This window comes from Neopelma chrysocephalum, unplaced genomic scaffold (assembly GCF_003984885.1).
Source record: "Neopelma chrysocephalum unplaced genomic scaffold, ASM398488v2 Primary Assembly neopelma1_90, whole genome shotgun sequence".
Lineage (NCBI taxonomy): Eukaryota > Metazoa > Chordata > Aves > Passeriformes > Pipridae > Neopelma > Neopelma chrysocephalum.
In genome coordinates, this window is record NW_020897752.1 from 1066158 (window position 1) to 1092518 (window position 26361).

The following is a 26361-nucleotide window of genomic DNA, read 5'->3' on the forward strand; positions in this document are numbered from 1 at the left end:
TGCCCCAGCACAGGGTTAACACCACTGGGGTTCAGCGTCCTGCCCCAGAGCGATTCCACAGGCTCCAAAGTGACAACAGGATGAGGAACAACAGCCCTGGGTGCTGGAATGTGTCGCAGGGCCAAAGCTGAGTTACCAGTGACTATTTATTTGGGGAGGGGGGAAAGGAAGCAGATGTATGTACATATACATTCAGTCACGTACGTTTCCTCCCAGAAAAAGGCCCCATGAACGTATATTACATGAGAAGGTCTCCGGATTATTATTATTATAATTATTCTTCTTCCTATTATTATTTAAAAGCAGGGGTTGTGCCCCAAAGTGCTCGCTGTGGAGCGCAAGCGGCGACGGCTCCGGGCCGGCCTCGGGTGCAGGAACCGAGGAGGTGGGGATGTGTTCGGTGGCAGCCACGTGACAACGTCCCTCAGGATGCCTGAAGAACGTGGGACTCCATCTCTTCACCCCCTCCCCGGCACACGGGACCAGCATCCAAACCTCAAACCAGCTTCTGAGCTCTCCTAAAACCACACTGGGATGTTTAAGGCCAAATTTTTGGCCCTGTTCCCTCTTCCTTAGCCTCAAACCTCATGGACAGGCTGACGTCCGGAGGCCCTGGGTGGGTTCTCCAGGAGGAGGAGGCGGCGCAGCAGTGCCGTACTCAGTGATTGTAGGAGCAACAAAACATGCACGGTAGCAATTGAGTGTTCCCATCTCGCCCCCTCCACGCCCCGACCCTGTTCTAAAATGAACAAGTCCTCAGTCCTGTTCCCCACCACAACGGGGGGATGCTCATCCCAGCCCACCCCACTCCCACCCTCTCCCTCACTACTAGTGGGACATTATTCCATGAAAGGCAAATTCTTTGCCCCGTGGCAGCTGGAGGAGGAGGAAGGCGCAGGTGGAGAAGCGTCCGGCTGCTCCCAAAATGCGCTGGACATCCTTGGCTCGGCGGTGGGCACGGGGTCCACGCTGCAGGCACGTCCCTGGCCGGGACTGAGCGATGGCAGGAGGTTTGGGCTGCCAGTTGGCCAGACACAGGCCCTGCTTCCCCCAGAAATGGGTCCCCATGAGCTGTCCTCCCCCGGGCAGGGTCAGCACCAGGGGTCCCGCTCAGCCCGGCCGCGGCACAGGCTGTCGCTGCGCTGCCACGCGCTGTCGATGAGGCTCTGGGCGTCCTCACACTTCTTCTTGACAGCGGCGTCCAGGATGGCCTTGTGCAGGAGCTCGACCTGGAACACACGTGTGGGGTGTCAGGAGGGGAACAGACAACAGTCACTTCTCCCTCTTGCTGTAAAACCACCTCAAATCCACACGAACTGGATCGTCTGTGTCCTAAATATGGGCTGCCCCAGGTCCCTCCCGCTCCCTTCGCCAGCGTGGGATGCTCATGGCTTGTCTTGCCAGGCTCCAAATCCCACATCCCGTGCTTATATGGACAACAGAGAAGCTCCCTGCCCTTTGTGGGAAAGCTGGGTTCACCCTGCAGGGATGAATTCACCCCTCTGCCCTCCCTCACTGGATGAAGGGTGTGAGGCAGCCCCACGTGCTCACCTGGTAGATGTTCCTCCACGCGGCGTTCAGCGCCGACAGGAACCTCTCCAGCTCTGTAGTGCAACTAAAATAGAGGACCCAGGGGGGCAGGAACTCCTTGCTGTCCTGAGCAAACTCCTAAACACCAAGAGAGAGGCTGGATGTCACCACTGGACCCTCGCCCAGCCCTGGGCCAGCCGGTCCCGAAGCCCCAAGCTCACCAGGATACAGTACTCCTTGCCGGCCTCCGTGGAGACGGCGGCGATGTCCGTGAGCTCGGCGGTGCCCAGCGAGCGGAAGAAGCTGGTCTGGCAGTCCTCGTGGCACGTGAAAGCCTTCTCATCTGTCAGCACGAGGCAGCAGGGAACACAAGGCGTGGGGGCAACACCCTGGGGGATCACCTGCATGGGGTGGGGAAAGGGGGGGTTAATGTCTGGCATGGTGGAGCCCCATCTCCATGGGGTGCCCTGTGGGGAAGCTCTCCTGGCTCGGAATAAAGCTGCCTGTTCCATCCCTGCCAGGCAGCCCTGCTCCCTTCAGCGGCTCCAAAGGGGCTCCAGGCAAAGGAGGGGGTCGAAGCAACCATGCTTGGGGCCCGTCCCCGGCTCACCCCTTTGGAGACAGCCTGGCAGAAGTACTGCATCCAGTCTGCCATGTCCTCCTCGTTGTCGGCGCTCAGCTCCAGGGAGGGCCGGTCCGTCAGGATCACCTGGAAGGAGTGGGGCCGGTCCGTGGCGTTGGAGCGCCGGCACCCCCCGCACTGCTCACCGCTGGGAGAGAGGGGAGGATGGACATCAGTGGGGTGGATATGCCAGCACCAGCCCGAAAACAGCCTCTGCCTGCCCTCCCTGTGCAGCACCTCAGCCCTCTTCCCCACAAACACTCATTTCCCCTCTGCAACATCCCCTGGGATTGCTCCAAGGATGGCCTGTCTCTGTGTATTGTGGGGAGCTGGAGTTGAGCACAGTGGGTCTCCCAGAATGGCTCCTAGAGGGGTATGTCACCCTTCAGAGGCCAATCCCCATCCAAGGGTGGGTTAAGTGTTCGAAAACTAGGAGGAAATGAGGCCATCTCCCACTAAACCTGGCACCAGCCAGGAGCAAGCAGGGAGTCCTGCAGCATTGGTGTAGGTCATGATCTGCCCCAGAACACCTCCCTGGACATCCCAAGGAGCTCCTGCTCCCCAGATCCCCACCGAGTCTGGGTGCCCCGTCCCACCAGCCACTTACCCCATGTTGATGGAGAGCAGGGGGGTGACGTCGGTGCGATCCGGGTACTGGTACAGGATCCCGTTGCTGCCGTTTGGGAAGATGAGAGAGGGGGTCACCGGAGTCAGCTCAGCTCTGGTATCCCCTGCCTTCAGTCCCATGGCCAGCCCTGCCCTGCCCTCCACCCACACAGCCCCGTGGGGTCACGTTCCTGCTGCTGGGCACCCACAGCTGGTGGCTTTAGCCCTCCTGGTGACAAGACGGGTCCTCACCACCTCCCAAGCAGCACAGTGCTCCCAGCACCTTCTCCAACGGGCCCTGGCTGCCCCTGACCTGCAGCCCCAGCGCCCACCTGAGCACCACGAAGCAGGTCTTCCACTGCTCCTTGCCCAGGTAGGAGGTCCCTGCCTTGTAGTGCAGGATGCCGTCCTTGGTGACGGCATTTTCACTGGAGGAGTAGCTGTTGCTGGCGGGTCCCAGCGCCTCATCCATGGGGTCTTCCCAGTGAACGAGGCCGTAGAAGCGCACCACCACGTCGCAGGCCTGTGAGGAGCAGCAGAAGTCAAGGGAGTCTCCCGTGAGCCTTCATCACCCACGGTGATGGCAGCAATATCCAAACTCACCTCACACTTGGACTCCTGCGCCACGAACTTTGCGAGCGCCAGTTTCTCCATGGTGGCATCCGTGAGGATACTGGGGTACGGGGGCTCCCGGCACCCTTTGATCATGGCTGACTTCAAGGAGACCAGGAAGAACCTGAGAGGGAGGCAGAGATCTCTGACAAGGCCAGGGCAAACAGCCCCTCATCTCCCTCACATGCTTTGGTGCCCAAGGGGATCCCCTTCACTGTGGGCCTCTGGGTCCCAAAATCAACCTACAGACCAGAGGTGACAGAGGGTTGCAGAGCCTGAACTCCAGAAAGGAGCTCACAGAACCACAGAATATTCTGAGCTGGAAGGAACCCAAAGGATCAAGTCCAACTCTTAAGCACATAGCCCATACTGGGAATAGACCCTGCAGCCTTGGCATTATTAGCACCACGCTGTAACCAACTAAGCTAATCCCAGGGCTGTGGGTAGGACTGGCAGGTGGACACACCCCAAACCAGATCCCAGTATGACCATCAGCTGTCATACGTCCCTGAGCTGACCACACAGGCCTGGGGATGTGCTTGGAACTCAGAGCTCGTCCCTGCTCATCCCAAGTGACCCAAGGGACATGTGGGTCTGCATTGCCCAGACCCCTGAGGCTCATTCTGAGGGACAGGGGGACTGCTGTGTTTATCCAAGGAAGATACTTTTGGTGTATCCATGCCTGAGGCAGTTCCAGCTGCCTGCAGGGTTCAGCCAGTGGCATCAAACCAACCCCAAACCCCAAGTGGTGGCAGGACTGTCGTGAAGGGCTGTCAGTGCCGTGTCCCACACTCCCCACGTCCGAGGTGCCGCTCAGGGGTTCCGTCCCCGCGCTTACTCGGTGAGAGCCACGTCGGCGGTGTCCAGCAGGAACTGCTTCCTCCGGTTGGTGCACACCAGGGTCACTGTCTGCTGATCCAGCCCCACCTGTGCCACACAGGGAGGGTTAGGGAAGCCAGGCATGGCATGAGGGGCAATGGAGCAGGGCTGGACCTGGCTCCTCGCCCTGGGGAGAGGGTCGGTGGTCACTCTGCTGCCCACAAGCAAGGTGGGCACCCACAGAGGTGGCATTTGAGGGGGGATCACTTCCAACTCTCCCAGTCTCAGAGATTCACTGGCCAAAACACTCCCCACGGACACAAGCACACCCCACCATGACGCTCCTGGCACCCTCATCCCTTGGGCAGGCGAGGACTGTCCCAGCTGCCCTCCTGCTCCCCAGCTGCTCACCGAGATGTAATCCAGCTCGTTGTAGGACACGGCCTCCTCCACCATGTACGGCTTCTCCGCTGCCCCTGGCACAGACACAGAGAGCCACGTGAAGGGGGGCAAAGGACCCCCTTGGCAGCAGCAGCAGCGATGGACCTGCAAACCGAGCCGTGTCCCAGGCAGCACAGAGCCACGGGACACGTGTCCCAGGGCTTCCCGGGGCACAGGCCAACCTGAGCTCCCTACTGGGACACGAGGGAACTGGCAGTGAAGGCAGGGAGCTGTGGTGCCCTAATTCATGGACAAGCCTCCCTCCCTGCTGCTGAGCCCAGGGGCTGTTGGGATGGGGTACCTTTCCGGATCAGGTACACGTAGCAATCCGTCAGCAGGACGTAGATCAGCTGCAGGTTCCCCTCCATGTGCCCAGTGCTCATTCGGATCATCTGCATGGAGACAAAAGAGCTCTCAGCCCTGGGCTGATGCAGGCACAGAGCTGGCCCTTCAATCCATGGTGACCCCCTTACCCTGAATAACTGTTCCTCATTCTCCCGAAAGACATGGATCATCAGCAGGAGGAGATGGTTGTTATCCACCCTGTGGAGAGAGACAGCAGAGGATGGACATGGATATGGGGCTGGGTGAGTCCAGGAAGGGCAATCCCCTTCCTTATTGAACATGTCCATGATTTGGGCACTTGTTATTCCCCCAAGACTTTCTCCTCCTGACCCCTTGTGCCTCCTTTTCACCCTGGAAAAGGACGGACTTTGCCCCCCAAACCAAGGACAAAGGGGAAAACACCAGCTCAAGCTCATTGTTTGGAAGACGTTCTCCCTGCTGAGCAAAGCCATCCTCACCTGAACTCAGAGGGATGGGTCAGCTCCGAGGGGCTGCCCTGCCCCTCCTCCACCCCAGAGTCCTCGGCACTGCTCAGGGAAGGGCTGGGCTGCTCCTTCTTGGGCTCACAGGGAGCCTGGGGGTTGGCGGTTTCTGTCTGGCCAGTTTGGGGTTCATCACTCGCCCTTCTAGACTCCTCTACTGACCCAACTGCTTCTCCCTCTCTGCTTTCTTCTTCTTCTTCAGGAGCCTCAGGGCTACCAGAAACATGTGGCGGTTGGCCAGGCCCTGGAGGGTCATGGTGGCCACCACCTGGTGCAGCAGCGTTTGGACTCTCGACGGTAAATCGGTAGAAGTCCATGGGGGCTGAAATCCCCTTGCTAAAGTCGCCAGAGGACGATCCATCGGGGGTCTCCCCTGGCGTGCCGGTCCGAAAGGGCTGCCCGGGGGGCTCCAGGGGGGCGTTCCAGCCCCCGGGGTCCAGCTGCCCGTTGAGCCTGTCCATGACCTTGCTGAGGGGCTGCCCCAGGCTCTCCATGGACGTGTCCTTCATCTCGGGGATGCGCAGGGTCAGCTGCCCGAGGGCCGGGCGCTCGCCCCCCTCCTCCGGCCCCCGTTGGGCAGCGGGACCCTCGTCCCGGGGCGGCTCCTCCCTGTCACTGAGCCCGTTGACGCCGCTGTCCCCGCTGGCCTCAGGCGCTGCAGGGGCCGGGCTGTTCACCACCTCCTCGGCCTTCACCTTCTTCTTCTTGCCCGTTTTCTTCTTCTTGGCCAACCTGTGAGAGACAGGAACGTCACTCACCTCTGCCTGCTTAGACTCTGCGATCCCACCCTTTCCCAACAACATTCCTTTGCACTTTTCCCTATTTCAGGGAAACCCTTCTATCGAGAACATTGCTCGATGTGCAGTCACATAGAGCCCCCATCTCTGTGCCAGTTGTCACGAGACACAAGGTATGGACACTTTTTCCTACTTATCCCAAATAGAAGGGGCATCACCGCTGGATGCAGCACCTTGGGCTTCCTTTGGCTGCAAAGGGATCACAAATGGATGCAGAGCTAAGGTGACATGGGAGAAATCCCCGGCTGAGAGCAGGCAGCTGGGAAGGGAGGAGCTTCCTAGAGATGGGACTGCCATGTCCCCACCTGCCAGAAGAGGGAGATGCAGGCTGGAGCCTGCTCCAGCCAGTGGCACCCCGGGATTGCTGCGGAAGTGTTCTGGACACCCGTGACACCCAAACTGCTGCCAGGTCACCCTTGTTTGGGAAGGGAGTGTGCTGCTCCCCTTCCCTGTGTCTGAGGTGCAGGATGCCACGTAACCCAGCTCCTTTGCTCCTCCCAGGAAAAACTGGGCACAAGACCAAAGCCCAGGCCTGCTGGGCGGATTTTGGGGTGTCCCCATGGCTTGGGAGTGAGCAGACAGAGCCTTGAGCTCTTTGTCTGGGTTCAGGGCTCCAAGGAACCCCTGGGGATCTCCTCTGCAGGAGCCAAACGCCGGCTAGGAACTCTGTGGAGGCATCTCCCACAACAGGTTTAGCCACAGCTTGCTGACAAACAGGAGGAGGGACAGGACAGGAGGGAAGATCCAAGACCCAGAACTGCTGCAAACCTGCCACCAGCTGGAGAGAGCTCCAATTAAAAGCTCACAGGTTACTCTGACACACTGAAAGGTGTTGATACAGAGTCAGCCCAAGGGACCCCAGACCAGCCCAGACCTACGAGACGAGCTGTGACACCTACAGAGCATCTGCTGGGGTCTGGACTATAAACCTGCTTTCTCATGACAGCTACACAAAGGCTCCAGCACAGACACCATCTGCACTGGGCTACAGGGGGTGGCACATCCTCAGCATCAGGCCAGCAGCTCTGTCCCTACCTGATGACCTCCAGCTCCGTGCAGCTCTCAGACTGGTCTGTCCCCTCGGGAGTGGCCTCTGCCTTCTCCCTGGCCGTGTGCACCGGCGTGGTGTCGCTGGAGGAGGGCACGTCGGCCTTCTCCTCGTTGAAGGGGTTGTGGCGCTGGGTCGGGCTCTTCACCGGGCCCTTGCTGCCGTTGGCCTCCGAGGCGGTGGAGCGCGGGCAGCTCAGCGTGTCCGTCAGGTCTCCGTCTGCAAAGACAAGGTGGGAAGGGCGGATCAGTGCCCGCTCGGGCACCGGGATGGAGGCAGGTGAAGCCAAGCTGCTGGGGGCCAGGGCACTGCGTGGTCACTGCACTGCTCACAGTGCCAGTGAGGAGGGACAGACCGGCCAGAGGTTTAGAGAGTGCCTGGAAACAACAGCTCGGCCACCCCAGAGCCGGCAGCCGGATTAGGGAGTAGAGGTGGTGTCTGTGGGGAGGGGTTTGAGGGGTTTTGGGGCCGTGGTGTTTCTCAGCAAGACAACAGCGAGCAACGAGGCTGCTGCTTCTCCCCCTGCCACGGGAAGGTGCTCGTCCAGCTGGAAGGGCAGACATGGAGCCAGCCATGGACCAGCATTCCTTATGGAGCTGACTGCTCTCCTCTGCTCACACGGGACACACGTGGGGGGCTGAAGTGTGGTGGAGGGGGACACAGCATTCCCGGGGGTCTGAGGACAGCAGGCAGCACAGACAGGTGGGAGCACAAACAGCTTGGCCCGTGTTAGTCTTCAGAGGGAAAAGGAGCAGCAGGGAAGGGCTGCAGGAGTCATGCTCAGAGTTATCCATCCAAAATCACAGTTAAAGGAAGGTTATCCACGCCCTCCTCCAGCACCCTTCCTGGTCTAGTGGAAGGTGTCCCTACCCATGGCAAGGGATAGGAATGAGATGATCTTTAAGGTCCCTTCCAACCCAAACCATTCCATGATTCTATGATTCAGCCACCAAGAAAGACCCCTTGGGGAGAGAACCACAGCCCTACACTTTGGAGGTGTAGGATTTGAGGAGGAAAATGAAACCTCTTCTAAAACTCTAATCCAGGCAGTTGGTGAGGGATGATGTAAAACACCACTTTGCTCCCACTGAAACTCCTGCCCTGGAGCGTGAGGGGTGTGGGCTCTACCAGGGAAGTCAATGAGGTTGTTAATGTTTGCATTAAAGGGAAATTCATGGAATCACTTAAATTGGGAAAGACCTCTAAGATCATGAAGTCCAACCATTAATAAAATAAAACATTTAAAAGCTATTTCAGCCTGCACCACCAACCAGTGTTACTTCTTTGGCCTAAATCCTGCTGGTTCTGTGGAGACAAAACAATCTTTGTCCAAAATACAGAATTTTACCCCAAAATGCATTTGCTGAAAACAGGGAATGGCCCAAACTTTCTTAACCTCTGCTCTGTGTTCCCACAGCAAGGAATCCATTAGTGAGGTGACCTGGTGGGGGTTCCAGTGACAATTTCCCTGTGGCTGAGGAAGCTCAGCCCGGAGCAGTGGTGGATCCCACTATGCAACCAGGACCTGCACATGGGAGCTGTGCATGCCTGAAATCCAGAGGGACCTGCCCCAGCACCCCTTGGCTTCTCCCGGTCTCCACCCAACACCCACAGTGGAGCTGGGTTTGGAAATGTGGTTTGCACCTTCAGGGACAGGTTAAACCATGTCTGGGACATCCCTGTGCTTGGGGTAAGAAAGGAGATGAGAGGGAGCCCAAGAACAATCCACATGGAATTCAGGCAGATTTCCTCACATATTCAGGTGGTACCAAGTCAATTCAGATCCAAAGCTCCATCAGGCTTTGAGCTGCAAAGGATGGGGTGTGGGTGTGTCTCCTCCAGGGGTAAAGCAGGGAGGGTCCTGCTCCTGTGGCACGGAGAGGATTCACACAGGGGCTGCATGTGGAGGAAGGAGAACCAATTCCTCCAAACTGGGCACGTGCTCTTGGCCATAAAGGCCAAATGTAGCTGACGAGTTGGTTTAAAAAGTGGTAAAATAAATAAGAAGTGTAGTGACCCAAACTGAGCATGGCCACGTGCTGGATGTTGTGGCTTCACAGGAGATGTTCTGACACGGGACAGCAGGGTCCAGGGAAAACAAAACCTCCCAAATTAATCCCTGCAAAAGGCCCAAAATTAAAGGCAGCAGAATTAATTCATTTGTTTTCCAGGGCTTTCAGGAAATCGGTGATGGTGGATCAGTGTTTTTGATCAGCACCCTGCATGCTTTACCCCAAAGAGGAAATCCATGGCATGTGGGCAGCTGGCACATCCCACATTTTGGAAGGACGCTGGTCCCTGCTGCCAGCTCCACAGCAGGGGCAATATTCCAGATTTTCTTTTGTAATCTGGACATGAAGGCATCATTAGATGCAGGAAAACATCCCTCAGCTGTGGGATATGTGGCCAGGTGAGTGTGTTTGTGTACAGCAGGAGCTGGGGAAAGCTTTGCCCATGTCCTCACAGGTGAGACACACAACCTCCCACCTCGGGGGATCTTTTCCACTCCTTTCTGCCTGTACAGAATTCCATCAAGATGGAGCAGTTGGTTATTAAAGAAATGAATGGGGGAACATGCAGCAAAGCTCAGGTGGCAGCAATGCAGAGAGAAAACCAAAATGCTGTAAGAGATGAGTGTGTCCCACCTTCCCAGTCTCTGCTGGGCATGGTCTGCATTGCTGGAAAGACATCTCCAAAATCATAATCTACAAAAACGAGGGATAAAACTCAGGATTAGAAATACAAGTAGTGGGGAGGGAAGGGGGGAGAGGGGAGAGTGTGAAGGGGGTTTGGGGAGGGAGATGGGAATGGGGAGAAACAAAACAATTGTTCACTGGTATCTGAAATGCATGAGAAAATTGTCAGGGAACGTGGATGTGAATGGAAACCAGCTGCACTAATGGCAGTTCTGCTGGATGGCTGTGTTATGGGAGCTACAACAGGACCAGGGAAGGATGAAAGCCCCATTATTCATGCTGCTGGGAAGCTAAACCAGGGCTTGATCTTCTCTGGGAAGCAATTTAACCACTCTGTGCCTCAGTTTCCCCACTTCACACTTACCTCCCGTAGATACTGTGATGTTTGACTCGTGAATGTTTGCAAAGCCAGGGCTCTCATTAAAGGGAAAATCTTGGCCTCTGACCCTAAAATCCCCAGCTCCACCTACACTCTCAGGGTAGAGAGATGCTCCTGTTGAAATGACGAGCTGGGAAATAGTTACTGGAGTTAAATTCCTGCACACCTGAGGAACAGCAGCAATTGCTGCCCTCCTGGGTCCTGGCCCAGCATTCCTACACCAGTGTATGGGCAAACTGAGACAGAGATCACAGCCACTGCCTGGACACATGGAACAGCCTGAGGTGATGCCAAACCCAAAATGTAGCTCCAAAATCTCCTGGATTTCTGCTCCAAACCCCTCTTCCCTGGAGCATGAAGCTGCCATCCCCCAGACGGGCTGGAGAGTGCAGCCAAACCCAAGGGACACCCAGGGAATAGGGACAGGCAGGAGATGTTTGGCACCAATCCATGCTCTGCTGAGGGAGGAGCAGGAATATAAGCCCTGAAACAGCTGCTTGTGCCAAACCTCTGGTGCTGGACAACCTTTTTCCCTGTGGTTTTTATTTCCAGGCTCCTCGTGCTATCTCCAGCTTACCTGGGATGTGGAGATTTGGCATAAACAAGCCCCCAAAATCAAGCCCTTTCACAAGTGCAGATGTGGGTGAGCCCAAACCAGTGCTGTGCTCCCAAGTCCTTTGCTAAAATGACTCTAATGCCTATCCCAGGCTGCTCCTTCTCATGTTCTTTAATATCTGTAGGTTCCTGCATGTAAAAGGTGACCCTTGTCTCAAGGGAACCCATCTGTGTGTGGGCCCAGTCCTGAATTCACTGCATCCAACTAACAGTTCATTCCATTCCAATTCTATTCCAGAATCCCCTTGCTCACACTGACATAAAGAATGGGACAGGGCCAATGTATTTTGGATTAGGAAGAGCAGCAGCAGCAGAGCTGCTCCTTCATGTGAACACGGTGGGTGTGGGATATGAGCTCCCTGCTCTGGCCTGCAGCAGGTTAAGGGGGCAGACACAAGGTACGTGTCTTCATGTTCATCAGGAACAACACCCAGCCTCTCTGACAGGGATAAGGGGGTGAGGAGGACAATTTATGAGGCTGCTCAAGATGCATAAAGAGGAAAACTCAGCACCTGTGAGACCACTGGCTGCCTTTCTCCCAGACTACAGACATGGAGTTGACCATGCTCTGGAAGCTATTGCCCCACCAGCTCCAGCATGGGTGGGTTTCTGGACTGTGAAATAACCAGTTTAAAAAGTTCCCCTGCAGCCCAGGGCCCCTGCCCTGCCCTGCCAGCCACATTCAGACACAGGCACAGCCTTCACTCCATGAGGAGATTCCTCCAGTTTTTGCTAAAATAACCCCCCGGGATGGGAACGTGGCCTGGGGTGACTGGCAGGGAAGGTCCTTCTCTCCCAGCCTGAGCCAAAGGGGCTGCTACCACCAAATCATCCCAGAATGGTTTGGGTTGGAAGGGACCTTAAAGTTCACCTAATTCCAACCCCTGCCATGGGCAGGGACACCTTCCACTAGCCCAGGTTGCTCCAAGCCCTGTCCAACCTGGCCTTGAACACTTCCAGGGATGGGGCAGCCACAGCTTCTCTGGGCAACCTGTGCCAGGGCCTCCCCACCCTCCCAGGGAAGAATTCCTTCCAAATATCCAATCTAAATTTCCCCTCTTTTAGTTTAAAACTCTTTTAATTTAAAACTATTTCCCCTTGTCCTATCTCCCAAGGATTTAAGGCAGAAGAGACTCACAGCCTGGCTCCTGGGGTTCTCACTTTGGTCTCTTCCAGCCCATCGTTTGCTACCTCATCCCAAGGGGATGTGGAGCACTCAGCCCTGACTGCACCAGCCCCAAACACCCCCTGACCTTCGCTGGAGGGAGCGATGGCACTGTCGTCCCACTCCAGGTTGGTGGAGGTGACGGAGTTGAAGGAGTTGAGGGACAGGCTGTCGGAGCCGTGCACGGAGCTGGGCAGACGCTCCTCGAAGTCCAGCAGGTGCTGGGGCTTGTAATAATCCGGCATGTACGGGGCCAGATCCAGGTATGGAGCATCCTGCAGGGAAGAGCGTGGGGTGAGTCAGGCTCCCAGTCACTGTTATTGGCACAACTGGGGGGAGAATGTCCCCCCATCCGGTTGAACGTCCCCTCTGAGTGCCCATTTCAGAGGAAACCCAGCGGCTCCACTGCGACACCGAGGGTTATCCAGTGGTTTTGTGTTTCCTGGAGGGACACCAGTGTTCCAAACCACACTTGCAGAGTTCAATCCTTCATCCCCACCAATCTGCCCCACAGCTGTCGTGTTCCTCTTTGGAACAGTGCAGAGGAATAACTGAGTAATTGGAGTAAATTCCATTGCTGGATCCCCAAAAGACCTGAAAGTCTTCCCTACAAGCATCAGCATCACGTTTTCAGCTGAAGGCCAAAAAGAAGGTCCACCCTGGAGCAAGTGGTGGGACCTGTCCCACTATGAACTCCCCCTGCTCCACATTCCCACTCTACCTGAGCCGAGAGAACAGATCAAACACTCACCACCTCCACCCTGGACTCTCCCTGCTCCACATTCCCACTCTCCCAGAGCAGAGAGAACTAATCAAACACTCACCACATCTACCCTGGAACAAATGGTGGGACCTGTCCCACCCTGGACTCCCCCTGCTCTACATTCCCCCCCTCCCAGAGCCGAGAGAACAGATCAGACACTCACCAGGTCCAAGTCAAAGCGGATGAACTCCAGCCCAGACACCAGCGTTAAGAACAGGGTCAGATGATCGTGGCTGCAGACCAGGGCGTTCCTGCAGTGAGGGTAAAACAAAAGAGCTTTACAGATGTGAGAAGGAGGAGAAGCAGCTACAAGGGCCCTTCTGTTTCCTCAGTGGTGTCTCTGAGCTGCTCCAAACGGCCCCGGAGCTCAGGCAACCACCACGTGCTGTCCCCAAACAGAGCTACAGCCGCATTTCCAAGTGTCCACCAGAGCTGGGTCCTTGGATAAGAGCTCACCAGCCTCTTGGAATCCATGATAAATATGAAGGGGACTGCAGAGTAAAAGCAGGAACTAGGAGAGAGGCTTGCAGGGCTTCTTATCTATATAAGAGGACAGTGCGTCCACATCTGGGACCTTTAAATTCATCACGTAAATCCCACAAGGACAAAAATCAGACCCTGATCAACTGCTTGTTCCCCACTGGCAAATTTGGGCTGGCTTCTGACAAGAAGGAATGCCAACCAGTGCCCAAAGGAGAAAGAGCTGGGATACTCACTTGACATAGTACTTGTGCAGCAGGCTCAGGTTCTCCTGGAACAGCCTCAAGTAACTCTCCAAGGAATTTTCATTGAGGGCGAGGTACAGCCAGGCCCGGCCTGAGAACAGAGCAGCAGAGAGAATTTATCTGTGGGGAAACACCTGACAAGTGAAACAAGCCTAGAAATAATCACAAATCAGTTAAAACATGCCAGATTGTTCATTTGTATCATTTGGGGGCAGCAACTGATGGTGGGAGAATTCTGGGGGGGGGGAAATGCCAGTGAGAGATTCGTGATTTGTAGTGGAAAGAGGAGTAAGAGTCTGGTTGAGAATCAGCCACAGAACTGTGTCTGTGTAGCGAGATGGGAGCCCCGCTGGAAATGCCAGGAGACAGGAGGGGTGGAGGGAGAATCGCTCTAAATCAGCCCGGGTGCAATTTGACACCAATTCTGGTGCAGAGAGAGGTGATGGTGGAGTCTGTGCTCAGCTCCATTCTCACCAGTAGGGGCCTGGGACATGGTGGGTGTTGGGATAATCTGGCAGAGAGGATCTGGGCACTGTCCTGCACCACAAGCGGCCTCGATGGTCCCAAACATCCCCTACGGACAACTCACAGCAGGGAAAATGCAGGATCATGCAGACAACAGCTACAGCGAGACACTGGGGGGTGAGAGGGGATGCTCCCATCTGCCAGGAACCTTTCCAAAGGGTATGGTCCCACAGAGCTCCCATTTCCCAGGAACCTTTCCCAAGGGCACGGCCCCACGAAGCTCCCATTTCCCAGGAACCTTTCCCAAGGGCACGGCCCCTTGGGTTTCAGGGCAGCAGAAGCCTCAGCACCTGATCCTGAGGCATGGTGACATTATTTCTGGATATCTCATGTGGTTATGGCAGGACTCCCACCTCCTTGGAACAGGCTGCCCATGGAAGCGGTGGAATCACCATCCCTGGGAGTGTTTAGAAAATGTGTGGATGTGGCACTTGGGGACACAGTTTAGTGGTGGATCTGGCAGCGCTGGACTCAGTGTTGGACAACTGGACTCAATGATCAGAGAGGTCCTTTCCAGCTTTAATGATTCCTCGACTCCTTGGCCTGAGCCAAGTGACCTGGGCTGTGCTGGCTCCCTGAATCCGCTGGCAGCCCTTCAGCACAACCTGCCTGGGCCTCCCCAGGTGTCCCCAAGCCCAGGTTTGCCCTCACAGCAGGGACACTGTGAGCACTCACTGCGTCCCAGGTTGGTGGCCACGTGCTGCAGCACCTCGATCTGCTTGACGGCTTCTCGGCGTGTGAAGTGAACGACCAGCACCCAGTACCCTGAGGAAAGGTCTTGCAGGCTGCAAGAAGAGAAAGTCCAGAGGAAAATTAAGCAAAACCTTCGTTATCTCCATCCCAACTCCTGCCTAGGTGTTTTCCCCGTGCTGAGGCTCCACACTAGGCTTTTCCCACGGGGAAAAGCAGCATTCCAGAGGCAGGCTCCAGGCTCACCCGTAGAGCAGAGCGTGGTCCAGGTGTTCACAGAGCCGCTGCAGGACCTTGTCATGGTTTCTGATGGCTGGTGTCTCGTCCTCACAGGCAGCAAAGTAGCTCTGCAGCTGCAAAAAGGAGATGGGATGGTTGGAATGCCCTTCTACAGCCCTCGAGGAGAAGGTGGAGATGCCAAAATGCTCATAACCAGCATTAAGTAGCTTTTTGTAATCTCTCAGCTTGCTAAACCCTGATGCAGGTTACTCACGGGGTGTAGCTGTTGGTTTCAAGAGTCCCCTAAAGGCTGTAACTCCAGGGAGAACCTCTCCCAGTCTCACCCACATCTCAGACACCCCAGCAGTGTGGTGGTGGCTGCACAGCCAAAGTTCCCTGTTTCCTCTTCCCTTTTCCCTCCCAGCCAACACCACAGTAGAGTCTGGTGGTTCCTCTACAGCCCTTGCAAAGCGGTTCAGAACAGAAATAAACCCCAGCTTTGCTCTGCTCTGGCTCTGCCATGGATGAGGGCTCTCCTCAGTTGAGGGTCCTGCCATGAGAAACCCTGGCTGGGGAGAGATGTTGCTTCCAGGTATAAAAGATGCTCCAAGTCCAGGAGCCTCACTCCTGCTGCACGATCACTCTGTGCCAAATCTGTGTGAAGTCTCAGCAGAATTTTGGTGTCCTGGGCACAGACAGAGGTTTGATTGTCACAGGCAGCTTCAGTGGCCACAGCAGTGCTGGGTGTCAATGCCAGGCTGCCCCAGGCTTTCAAACAAGGGTACAGATCTCCTGGCCACAGCAGCAGGACCCAGTGGAGGCACGTGCACATGGAAGGCAGTTCCATAAATCCCAAGTCATTTCCCTCTGCTGGAATGAGGCTACATCAGGGAATCCCAGAATGGTTTGGGTTGGGAGGGATCTTAAAGCCCATCTCATCCCACCCCCTGCCATGGGCAGAAACACCTTCCACTAGCCCAGGTTGCTCCAAGCCCTGTCCAACCTGGCCTTGGACACTTTCAGGGATGGGGCAGCCGCATCCCTACAATGTATGGTGCCGCTTTCTCAAAGCCCAGGCCCGTCTGCCTCACTCAGGGTTAACCCTGAACTCAGGCCTGGCCCTCGGAGGCTCAGCACAGCGTAAATTGCTTTTCTGCTTCTGCAAAACCTGCTCGAAATCCTAGAAATCCCCTTGCACCCAAATCCTATTTCCCTTCCCAGCTGACCCACCGGCCTCCTGCTGCCCCTGGAGCTTACGGATCTATTTAGGCCCCGTCTCACACATACTTGGCATCCAGGCAGGGAGATTACTGGCCCAGGATGTAATCCCAGCGGGATATGCCATGGTTGTTTGCTGGCAACAAGCAAGAACAGCTCAGCTGAGCCACAACAATATTCTAGAGAGCACATATAATAGTTTAGTGACCTGATGGGTCTTTGCCAAGTTACATGATAGATTTAAAAAATCCAAAACTTGACATTATTGTGCTCGTCGAGTCCAACCTGTCCCCAGAAACTGGTTTCTCCTCCTGAATTATTACTAGTGAAGCTCCTTGAGAAAAATCATCCAGTCTCAATGTGAAGTTATCAAAGGGCCAGAGAACATCTCACAGCCCCTGGGAACTGACCCCGACAACACTCTTCAAAATATGAACACACTGAGCTCCAACACCCTCCTGCTTTGAAGACCTTGAATCCCTCTGGAGCTCTTAGGTAAGATGGGAGAGCCAGGCGTGTTCCTGCACGGAGCTGGTCCCAGCCCTTACGTGGGAAAAAACTGCTGAGCCCGAGAAATCCCAGCCAAATTCCCTGGTCTGATGGCACAGCACCTGTCCCTGCCCTGCCTATTCCAGCAGGTAAATCCCCTGGGAAAGAAAATATGCAACAAGGTGGTGTTTGCAGAGGCACCTGTGGGTGCTCCGGAGATCCATAGGGTTTTTCACAACACCCAAGTGAGACCCGATGCATTTCAGCACAGCAGCTCCTATCCATTTTTGGGAAGAAGCTGTCCCAGAAGATTCTCACTATTAGTAGGCAGCCCAGACGCAAGCAGAGAGGAAAATTCCCTTAAATCCCACTATTCAAGAACAATTCCAGGAGCTACCTGCAGCCAGTGTTTGAGGCTGCACAATGACACAAGAGGAAGAAATAAAAACATCATTTAGAGACATAACCCTCAGGATGGATAGAAGGAGCCATGGGGATGCCTCTCCAAAAGCTAGAGCTGACTAAAATATCCCATTTTGGGGGGAAACTGAGGCAGGAAACAAAGACTTCCCAGGCCATGAGCCAGGATTTGAAGGCTGAAATTCCCAGCTTGTCCCAACCAGGCCGTGGGCTCTGCAGAGAGCTGGGGCACCCTCGGAGGAGGTGCTGGGTGTTTCTGAGCTGGATTGGGGAAATGCAGCTGTGGGGAAGAGTGGGGAAAACAAAAATAAACCAGGCACTCTGTTAGCTCACCACTAAAAAAAAGGAGACAGCCTGGGGAGGTCAATGTGGAGGGGACTTGGAGCCCATCTGAGGAATTCCCCGTGATAGAGACACTCCAAGCCTGGGCAGCAAAAGAGATGAAGAAATAGAAGCATTTCCTCTTTTTTCTTTCCTTCCTTCCCTCAAAATAACTCAGAACTTTGTCACACTCCTTGCTCCAGCCAGTTCACAGCTCCCAGCCCTCTCCGTGGCTACAGGGACTGACCTGCTCCCATCATCCGAGGGTGCAAACCGCTGGCAAACAGTGGTTGTCTCCATCTAAAAAATGGATTTATCTTCCCTAGAAAAGCCCAGTCTTCCCTCAGGAAGGGGTTTAGGTTTTGAAGGGCCCATTCTGTGTTACACCAAGGCTTGGTGTCCTTTTTAGCTGCTATTCAAGGAGCACTGAGGCTCCTGCTCCACACAAACCAGCTCCCCCTGCATCACATCCCCTTCCTGGGGAGGCTGCTGGAAAACCCATGGCCATATCCACAGCAAACCCTTCCCAAAAGGCTCAGCCCTGTCCCTTTGGCACAGAGCAGAGCCAGAGGATGAGCTGGTGTGACTGTGGTTTGCTCAGAGTCATGGGGTCACACCAGCCCTGAGCACGTGGGGCCCGGCCAGCGGGAAACACGCACTCAGCAGTTTGGGATTGGGCACTCTGAGTCACGGCCTTTAGGAGCTGTGGGTCACAGGGAAGCACACAAGGGCTTGATCCTACCAAGACGTGCCACAACATTCTCCAGATGATGTTGCATCCAGGGATGGTGCTGTTTCCAGCAGCCCTCCAAAATAAACACAGATGACTTCCAGCTGAGAGCCAAGGACGTGCACGGCTCATTGGAGCACAACAATTCCCAAAAGAGATCAGCCAGGTGAATCCCTGCTGAGCTACCACGTGTCCAGGGAGGAAACAAGACAGAACAAGCCTCGGGATCTCCTGGGAGGAGTCATCCCTCCAGCCAGGGTGGGGAAAGACTTGCAAAAGCTGATGGGGAGGCGTTTTCGGCTTGGGAAGAAGAGTGAAGACACACAGAGGAAAGTTAGGATGAAACAGTTTTCCCAACTAGGGAACAAAATCCAGCTCCATCGTTTCCCAAAGATCCAATGCTCCAAGATCCACGCAGCTGAAAATTTGTAGGAATTATGACCAGGAGCATTGTGGGGCAGAGGATGATCCCAGCACCTGACCCTGATTGTGGTGATGGCAGGAGTGATGTGGCACTGCCCTGAAAAACGGCATTTTATGGAGTGTTTACACAGAGTCTCCTGTAAATCGTTATAAAACACACACGGATAATTGAACTGGCCTCTCCCTCATGGCAGCTGTTGGACCTGTCTGGAGGTGGTGATCAAACTTCATGAGGCATCCACAAAGCAGCTCCCTGACATTCCTGGGCAGTGAGCCGGGCTGGAGCCAGGGAAATCAGGAAGGAGGCAAGTAATTGGGTTAAAAAGCATTAATGAGCGTGATATTGGTCATTATCTGAGCATGACATTGGTCATCTCTGGATTTTCTGGAGAGATGCTCTTCCCCTTGTCTCCTCCGTGCTGCAAATCCAAGAGGAAGGGTTGGCTTGGATGGAGGACTCGTGAGCAGGCAAATGTCTGGAGCCCTGACCCAGGGCTATTTATAGACATTCCTGTGGCCAAAATAAGCACTGTTGGCATGTGGATGGCATTCCCACCATCCACCAGGACCACTCCGGGGTCTGAGCACCAGCATGGGACAGAACCTGCTCCAGGGAATGGGACAGAATCCACTCCAGGGAATGGGACAGAATCCACTCCAGGGAATGGGACAGAACCCACTCCAGGGAATGGGACAGAACCCACTCCAGGGAATGGGACAGAACCCACTCCAGGGAATGGGACAGAACTCACTCCAGGGAATGGGTCAGAACCCACTCCAGGGAATGGGACAGAACCTGCTCCAGGGAATGGGACAGAACTCACTCCAGGGAATGGGACAGAATCCGCTCCAGGGAATGGGACAGAACCCACTCCAGGGAATGGGACAGAACCTGCTCCAGGGAATGGTCACAACAGCCCAACCAGTCGAGTTAAACACACTCGAGAGAACCCGGAGCAGACGGATGTTTGTCCCAAGGGAACACAGACCTGGCTGGCACAGGGGGAAATAATCACACCTCATCCCCACCGAGGAGAAGGAGGATTTAATTGCTGTTTATCAATCACGAGTTGATTTTTGGCAGTGACACCCCACCCCACACTGGCACACACGAGGCCATTCCTTGGTATATTTTACATCTTATTAATTGCAGTGGTTCTCAACGAGTGTGAAGCTTTCCAGGCCCAACTGCAGAGCTCGTGTGTTGCAAGGGATGCTAACAAACCATCAGGGAGGTGTGCTGGGAAGCCCATTCCCAAATCTAATCATTCTTGTGGTGCTCCTTTGAAATCTCTCCAAGAATTCTAAAAACTTATTAAAATACTGAAATAGTCTCCTGATCTGTTCAGGACTGGCCACAACCCAACTGAGTCTCTATCTCCCCTTCATAAATCTGTCCCACAGATGTTTCACCAGCAGCTTTCCACCACCAAGCTCATTTCCCTTGTTCTGCTTGGTATTTCCCTGGCAGGACAAACACGGAGACAGAACAACAAACACCCCTTGCATTCCTCAGCTCCTTACCCAGGATGGGAAAGGGGAGAGGCTCTTCAAAACCCATTCCCACCCATAGCACATGGGCTGGCGAGGGGTTTTCCCCAGCTGGAAGAGCTGAGCACCCTCAGGAGCAAGTCTGGAGCTCCAGGGAACAGCCAAAAAGGGTGGCAGGTGACTGACTTTGTCCCAAGCGTTGGCAGCTCAGCACCAAGGGAAGAGGGAGTGGGAAAAGACAGGACAGACACCTCAGAACTGGTACCTGCTCATACCTGCTCAGGGGTCCAGACATTCAATGGCAAATGGATAAAGTGGAGTCTGAACTCTTGTGCCTGGAAAACTCCTAGTTTTCCACACCACTCATAAAAGCAGGCTCGATTTCAAGGCTGGGGTGTTATTCTCTCTCATACACTTGTACAACACAAAGCCCTGAAACTCCAGCTCTAGCAGAGCCTTTTGGGGGCCACATATGTGATCTGACTCAACATTCCTTACAAGCAGCTTCCAAACCAGCACCAGCTTCCCATCCTGGACTGGGGCTTTTTCCTGATGAAATACACCAGCACCAGCACCTGGAAGGCACCACGAGTGACTCTGGAGCAGCCTGGAGAGAAATGGTGATGGGCAGAGACAGGAGGCTGACACAGGTGAAGCTGAAACCCACAGCAAAGCTGCTCCATGCTGGAAACACTGAGCTTTGAAGCCTTCCCAGTCCAGTGACAGCAAGGTTGTCACCTTGAGGGACATGCAGCTCCTCAGCTCCACACCCCCAAGGCTTTTCCAGGGCTTCCCTTCATTATTTCTAAGCAGCAAAGCTTGCAGCAGGCTGGACCCGTGTGCGGCTCAGCCAAGGACAGGGTTTTTTCCAGTGAGGATAATTCCACATCGCAGGGAGAATCCTGTTCCTCTGTCACAAGAAGCAGAGCAGGGGATGGGCTGCTGCAGAACAGGATCTCTGCACGAGCCAAAGACACGTGGGAAGGTCACATGCTCAGCACAACGAAAAACAGATTTTATGGGAAGAAGAATTGAAGTTTGGTGGCAAACACAGCAAAGGCAAGTGAGGTGCTGCTCTCCCTCACACGCCAGGTATCTGCTGATCTGAGTCCCTCCCAACCCACCCTGTTCCTCCAGCCCACAGTTATTTCAGTTCTTGGACTTTTCTTGGACCAGGTCACCAGATGTGGGGGAAGCTGAAATCACTCAACAGCCACTGAAATTGCACAATCGGAGGTGGAGAGGCTCGGAGGCTTTGCTTCAGCTCCTCAGGAAAAGCCACAGCCAAAATTGCCACTCCTAAACTGACCGCTCTTCCCAGAGAAACACTTTGTCTTAGAGGGAGGAGAACAAGTGGGATTTTTTTTCTCCCCATAAGGTTATCACAGCCTTGTCCACCTGCAGCTCCAGAGCCGATCTGGGGGCTTACAGAAAGGCAAACATCCATTTAGGCACATGCAGAATCCAATCCCCTTGAAATTGCAGATAACGAACCTCGTGTCATCACCAGACCTGCCGTGGTTTGAGTGCAAGTACCAGAGTGGCTCCTGGGTGGTCAGACAGGGAACTTTCCTGAGCACTGGGATAAGGCAAGAGGAATTTCTAAGGAGACAACCCTTGAAATACTCAAGAAACCAAGCAAAACCAGCTGTGCTGAGGGCAGAACCACAGCACAACAGAGACAGAGCCCTTCAAGGGCCACCAAAACACAGCGTTGGAGTTGCACGTGTTCACAGACTTCTTAAAAGCACCTGAGTGACCTTTGTGCCTTTGTGGACGACTCATGAGCTCCGTGAGGTCACTGCTACCTTCACTCACAGGCTTCTGGCAGCTGGCAAACTTCACACAGGTGGCAAAGGGACATGCAGGAATACCCTGCCATGTGGTCCCTGCAGCAGCAATGGATGTAGCCTGGAGAGACCCGAGCGAGAGGAAAGATCCTCGTAGAAATAAAACCCCTGTGGTCTTTGAGCCAGCAAGGTGCTCCTCAACAGGGAGCAGAAGGCAAGAGACTATCTGGCTGTTTTCACATCTCCAGAATTGCTGCCTTTGTATCGTGGCAGTTGGGCTAAATAAATCCAGCCTGGCAGAGATGAGCACATTCCCTATGGGATTTGAGGAGAGATGCTCCACTCCAGCACTCCCTGCTCCTCTCCAGGACAGTGGGCACTAAGACATCCCCAAATCCACCCTCTTTCACTAGGCAGAAGCAGAGATGTCAGAAGGCAGAAGTCAGCAGCATGGGAGACTGCAAAGGCATTTCAAAGGTACAGGGCTAAAAATCCAAGCTGGAGACAGGCAGCAAAGGCTCAGCATTAACTCACTGTGAGGGCAGTGGAAACCTTCCCAAAGTCATGCAGAGCCAAAGCTTTTGGCAAGAACTCCTGCAGAGTCAGCAAAAAACACTGCTCCACCTGATTGACATGCACCAAGGATCAGCTGCTCCAGAGTTCATGGGAATGTGTGTCCTTCAAAGCCAGCAGAACAGCCTGAAAACCAGAGAGGAGCCCCAAAATCTTGGATTCTGACCTCTTTTCTGATTTTACATTCAGCTCCTGGAGTCGCCAACAATAACACTGTTTAAGGACTTTGCATTTTCAGCACCAAATCCCAGGTGGGACAGCAATAAACCTCTGCTGAATAAACCTGCAATGTCCAGGGAAACCCAACAAGAGAACACAATCCACCTACGCCACCAGCTCCACAGCCCAGGTCACCTGTGACGGCTCCTGGCTATCAGGAGATGGTTGGACAAGGACAGCTGTGAAGCTGCTGGCATGTCTGGTGTGCCAAGAATCCAACCAGGAGGCAGGTCTCATCCCACTGCTGTCACACGCAGCAGCATCTCCCAGAAGGAAACAACACTTGAGTGAACGAGGGCCTGCACACTCAGCCATAACACCCATCTCCAGCCTTCTGCCTCAACAAAGCCCTAAATCTTTTAAACAATTATGGGTTAGGCATCAATCTGTGCAGTAATTCGAGCTGGAGCACAGGCCTCTCAGCAGAAAGTGAGATGAGGGGGAACTGAGTGGGAAAAGGGAAAAGAAACAGTCATGAGCCGGCAGTAACACTGTCCATGTGTGCAGAAAGCATCACCCTGGGAGTTAATTTACAGCTCCCAGGGAGGATACAGAGGACAAGCTGTAGATGGGAAAATCAACACAATGTTCCCAATTCCCTTGGATCTGTGTTGGAATCAAAGCAAGGACCCAGCTCCTCAGTGCTGAGCTTTCCTAAACTCTCCTGAAGCCACCAAGAGTAGAAAGCTCTTGACATCTTTCCAGCTGGAAGGCCAATTTTGTCTAAATTGGGTGTTTTGCCTCTCTTTGCAGTGGAGGCCTGACCTCACACCTCTGAAGTCCATGGCAGAGCTACCACTGATCTCCCACTGGTGCCTGGGAACCACACAGAGAAACCCACAGGCTGGAATTACCCACCCTCCCCAGGCAGGTTTGCCACCTTGCATTTTCCATCCATGCTCCATCCCTCACATATTCCCAGGAAAATACGACAAACAGTCCTGTTCACTGAGGTTTGAGGGATTCGCTTGGAATCAAAGCACTTTTTTTTTTTTGCCGTGGATTTGTACAGAACTCACCCACTGCTTGTGCTCTGACCCCTGAAGTTCAGCATCCCCTGGTAAAAACTGAAATCACGGCCAGGTACAGCCACAGCACAGGTGTCAAACCCTGCCCAGGGCTGTGCTGCTGCTCCTTGCCTTCCCCATCCCGGGCACAGGGAAGCTGCCAAGCACGGGGTGGTTTTCCCTGGGTAACTCCATGAAAATAAGACACATCCAAACCCTCTGTTCCACAACTCACACCTGCACAGGTGGTGAAAGTAAGGAGTGAGAGCCTACACAGAGAGGAAGCTTTCGAAATCAGGGGAAAGATGCTTGGAAAACTCCTCCAAGCCCCATGACGCAATTCCAGAGCCAAGGAGTTACTCAAGAGGAGGAGGAAGGAGAGCAGGATTTCCCAGCACAAAGCCAGCTGCTCCCCTAACCTACTACTTTACTCTTTCCCACTAATAGGGAAAAAGAATTATCAGGGATTTGAGGCTGAAGTTGGAGACACAAGTGCCAGAAAAAACTAGCAGCTCCATAGCAATTTCCCTGAGGAAGGAGAACTGCATCCCAGGGATATAAAGGAAGTTGGAATTTCACCATGGGCTGAATTTGGTTTCACTGGGATGGCACAAATTAGTCCATCAGCCTGAATTTTCACACAGGTTCTTACACTTCCCTGAGCTTTGCTCTGAACAAGAACAAGAGGCAGGATTGAAAAATCCCAAAATTTTCACTGCTGGACCAAGGTAGGAGTTGGCAGGGGTCAGGCAGGCCAAGGTTTGTTGGCAGAACTGAAGCTGAAGAGTCCTGTTCAATCACAATAATTAAAATAAAAAACACGTTGATTTTTTAGCATTTCCAACAGGGATCCTCCAAGGATTTTCTGAATGCGAACAAATTATGTCCAACAAATCCTGGGTAGGAAGTTGTATTCCTTATACATCCAGGGAAACTGAGGCAGGAGTGTTGTGACAGAGCTTGGAGCAGGCTGAACATCCACTGATTTCCACATACATACAAGATTATCCTTAATTTTAGAGGATAGAAAGGTGAGAGACCAGAGGTCAGGGTCATCCATGGAAGAAAAAAGCTGGGAGAGGTTTGCACATCCATCCTACATCCCAGAGGTGATGTCCAGTCATCCCTTTTTATAAGTACTATGAATTCACTCATGCTGGTCTTCCTAAGACAAGTTTTCATGGATAAATCCGTGTCAAGACACACTGCAGAGCACAGCAAATCTCCTATTCCATAAGGCAGAGGAAACCAAACAACTGGAGAAACAACAGTGAGTCCAGAATGCCTCCTTTCCCCCAAAACTTGGGATGAACACAAACATAACTCCCTTTGCCTCCTCAAACGGAGCAGGGGTTCTTTCTAAAGCATGGCTGGAGCTCACGTGTGGGCCAACACAAAACTTCCAGCGTGTCCTTACAACTCACTCCTGTGGCCTTCCCAAAGATTCCAGCATCCAACATTCATCCCTCCGTGCCTGTCCTGGTTCCCTCTGTGCTGGCACAGACGTTCCCCACCACCAGGATGGGCGTTAAGGAACACTCTCATGGTCAGACGAGTGAGGAGAAATGAGGGGCAGGGAGGAGGAGAAGGTGAGAGAAGGTATGAGGGCACATGTGTTCAGAGCCCTTATTTTGAGGGCACAAAGGTATGACCCACACATTCCCTGTGTCCATGGGGAGAAGGTTCCAGGTCCTGCCTCTCTGACCTGGCTGGAGGGAGGACCTCTAGAAAGATGGTTTTAGGCTGGACTGATTCGCATCACTGAGAACAGTCCCAGGAAAAGGGATCTCCCCCTGTCCTGTCCACAGGAGACAGAAACCCTTTGAAAAGGGGGAACTCCAGGTGGGAGGATCCCGGTATATCCCACCCAGCTGAGACAGAGGGTCCTGGGTGTGATGCTTTGGCAGGGTGACCCCACAACTCCAGATGTGCCACCCCCACCAGCAGAAGGGTTGCCTCCAACCTCGCACCACCAACACAGGGGTCTCCAGGGACACCCCAAATTCACCCAGAAGAAGCCCTGGAGGTGTCTCTGCCTCTGGCAGAGGGGATGTCGGGTGTCCTTGACCCCACAGTCCCTCAGTGTCCCTGTAGTGTTCCCAGCCCCCTACCTTGGGTGTGGGGGGTCCCTAAGGACAGTCCCCCAGCCCCACACCTCGGGCAGGGGGGTCCCTAGGGACTGTCCTTTAGCTGCACGTCCACAGCAGTGATGTGTGCCTGGAGAGTCCCCAGGAGTGTCCCTCAGCCCCGAACCTCTGACAGATGCAGTCCCCAGGGGCACCCCAGGGCAGAGGGGTGTCCCCAGGGCTGTCCCGGGCCCTATTCCCGGGCAGACAGGGGTCCCCAGGGCTGTCCTAGGGCTGTCCCCAGGCCCACAGCACAGGCAGAGGGGGGTCCCCAGGCCCACAGCCCCAGCAAAGCTGGGGCAGGGAGTCCCCAGGGCTGTCCTACGGCTGTCGCCACCCCCGCATCCCCAGCACAGCGTTGTCCCCAGGGCTGTCCCCAACCCCAGCACGGGGGTGTCCCCAGGGCTGTCCCCAACCCCAGCACGGGGGTGTCCCCAGGGCTGTCCCCAACCCCAGCACGGGGGTGTCCCCAGGG

General features: G+C 54.5%; 1 protein-coding gene across 3 annotated transcripts in view; it reads right to left on the reverse strand.

Moving 5' to 3' along the window:
• Positions 1-127: 127 nt before the first annotated feature.
• Positions 128-26361, reverse strand: part of PLEKHM2 (pleckstrin homology and RUN domain containing M2) — a 26609-nt gene continuing 375 nt past the window's right edge. Inside the window, exons 2-21 of one of the 3 annotated variants that reach the window (XM_027693109.1) lie at positions 15107-15213; positions 14846-14955; positions 13637-13736; positions 13084-13171; positions 12246-12432; positions 9948-10007; positions 7290-7521; positions 5905-6189; positions 5434-5859; positions 5104-5173; positions 4932-5022; positions 4601-4665; positions 4209-4297; positions 3362-3494; positions 3091-3281; positions 2760-2825; positions 2141-2300; positions 1752-1931; positions 1552-1668; positions 128-1229 (exon numbers count right to left, since the gene is read on the reverse strand). In XM_027693109.1, the coding sequence (XP_027548910.1) occupies positions 1092-1229; positions 1552-1668; positions 1752-1931; positions 2141-2300; positions 2760-2825; positions 3091-3281; positions 3362-3494; positions 4209-4297; positions 4601-4665; positions 4932-5022; positions 5104-5173; positions 5434-5859; positions 5905-6189; positions 7290-7521; positions 9948-10007; positions 12246-12432; positions 13084-13171; positions 13637-13736; positions 14846-14955; positions 15107-15213 (2895 nt within the window). In that variant the 3' untranslated portion in view covers positions 128-1091. Of the gene's footprint in view, positions 1230-1551; positions 1669-1751; positions 1932-2140; positions 2301-2759; positions 2826-3090; positions 3282-3361; positions 3495-4208; positions 4298-4600; positions 4666-4931; positions 5023-5103; positions 5174-5433; positions 6190-7289; positions 7522-9947; positions 10008-12245; positions 12433-13083; positions 13172-13636; positions 13737-14845; positions 14956-15106; positions 15214-26361 lie in introns of all 3 variants that reach the window. The other 2 variants (XM_027693108.1, XM_027693111.1) reach the window with 2 other exon arrangements.